The 1,455-nt window shown below is 42.5% G+C and overlaps 1 protein-coding gene across 1 annotated transcript; it reads right to left on the bottom strand.

Annotated features, from left to right (window-relative positions):
- Window positions 1–458: 458 nt before the first annotated feature.
- LOC131078739 (glutaredoxin-C1) lies at window positions 459–1,165 on the bottom strand. The gene has a single exon (XM_058016507.2). The coding sequence runs from the start codon at window positions 1,005–1,007 to the stop codon at window positions 642–644; it is 366 nt and encodes a 121-aa protein (XP_057872490.1). The 5' UTR covers window positions 1,008–1,165; the 3' UTR covers window positions 459–641.
- Between the last annotated feature and the right edge of the window lie 290 nt (window positions 1,166–1,455).

The raw sequence follows: 1,455 nt of genomic DNA, 5'->3' as shown, positions 1-1,455 counted from the left end.
CTTAGTCAAAAGCAACTTCTGGTTTATATGTATACAATAGACATGGTTAGACTTGATAGCTAGACGACTTTTGGAGATGGATCTCCTTAATGGAAAGCAACTCTTTTTAGTCGAAAGCAACTTCTGGTTTAGATGTATGTAATAGACATGGTCAAATTCGATAGCTAGATGACTCTGGAAGATGGATCTCCTTAATTGAAAGCAACTTCTAGTTTAGATACATACTTACCTGTCTTGTTATAATCCGCTACATAAGAACACAAATGCTGACATCTATGCAATCTGATTGTTTCAAACAAAATTGCAAAGCCATTATATCTACATGAATAGAATCTCCCTAGTCGAAAGCAACTTCTGGTTTAGATGTATCCGAGTCGAAAGCAACTTCTGGTTTGATGTATGCAATTGACATGATCAAATTTGATAACAAGATGAGTTTGAAAAATAGATCCCCTTAATTAAAACCAAATACTGATTTAGATGTATACTTACTCGTCTTGTTATAATCTGCTACATAAGAACACAAATGCCGTCATTGTTTGAAAAAAAACTGCATTAAAGCCATTATATCTTATTCTTCATGATATATATTTACAGAAGAAGAAAGCAAAAGAGAAGAGAGGAAAGAGGAAGGAAGATGACTAGAGCCATAGGGCACCGGCTTGTTTGAGCTTGGGCACCAAGTCGCCAGAAATGTGCATGGCCATGAGGCGGTCCAAGCCACCGATGAGAGAACCTCCAACAAAGACGGCAGGGACGGGAGGATTGAGACCCACCATTGTAACCAGAACTTTCTCCATCTCCATCTCTGCTCCCTCCTCGTCCAATTCACAGACGGTGGGATTGACTCCCAAGCCGCACAAGAGCCTCTTCACCACATGGCACATGCAACACGACGTCCTACTCATAATCACCACTGCGTTCTCCGACGTAAGCCTCTGGATCTTTTGCATGGCAGAATCTTCCCCCGCGGCCGCCATCGAACTCTTGTATTGCATCCCTTGCATGGCCGCTTCCTAACAAATCTTCTCTTCTTTCTTTCCCCTGCAATGGAGTTAGTGAGTGAGCAAGTGAGAATGAATTTCTCTTATACCTATATCTCTTTGTGGCTAGTAATTGCACGGAGTGTAATGAAAAGACGCTAATGGCTCCTTGGATTCCCTCGCTCTAATGGCTTTTATCTAAACAAACGCCTTCTACTACTTCCCACTTCCTACCATACACTCAACGACACTATCGCATATCCATGCCTTTCTTTATCCACTAATATTTACGTATAATAAAGACTAGACCCACGTTCCCTCCCTCTCTTCCCCACCGTCAGTTGCGGAGAGAGAATCGAATTGTGATGTTGGTTTGTTGCATGCGAAGGGTGGTACGTCATGCATGCGTAAGGGGAAAATGGTGGGCCCACCCCACGTTGACGGGTAAATGGAAATGGAAGTGGACTGTGAG

The sequence above is a fragment of the Cryptomeria japonica genome, chromosome 9 (genome assembly GCF_030272615.1).
Source record: "Cryptomeria japonica chromosome 9, Sugi_1.0, whole genome shotgun sequence".
Classification (NCBI taxonomy): domain Eukaryota; kingdom Viridiplantae; phylum Streptophyta; class Pinopsida; order Cupressales; family Cupressaceae; genus Cryptomeria; species Cryptomeria japonica.
Note: the sequence above shows the minus strand (reverse complement) of the source record. Positions and strands in the feature narration are given on the sequence as shown.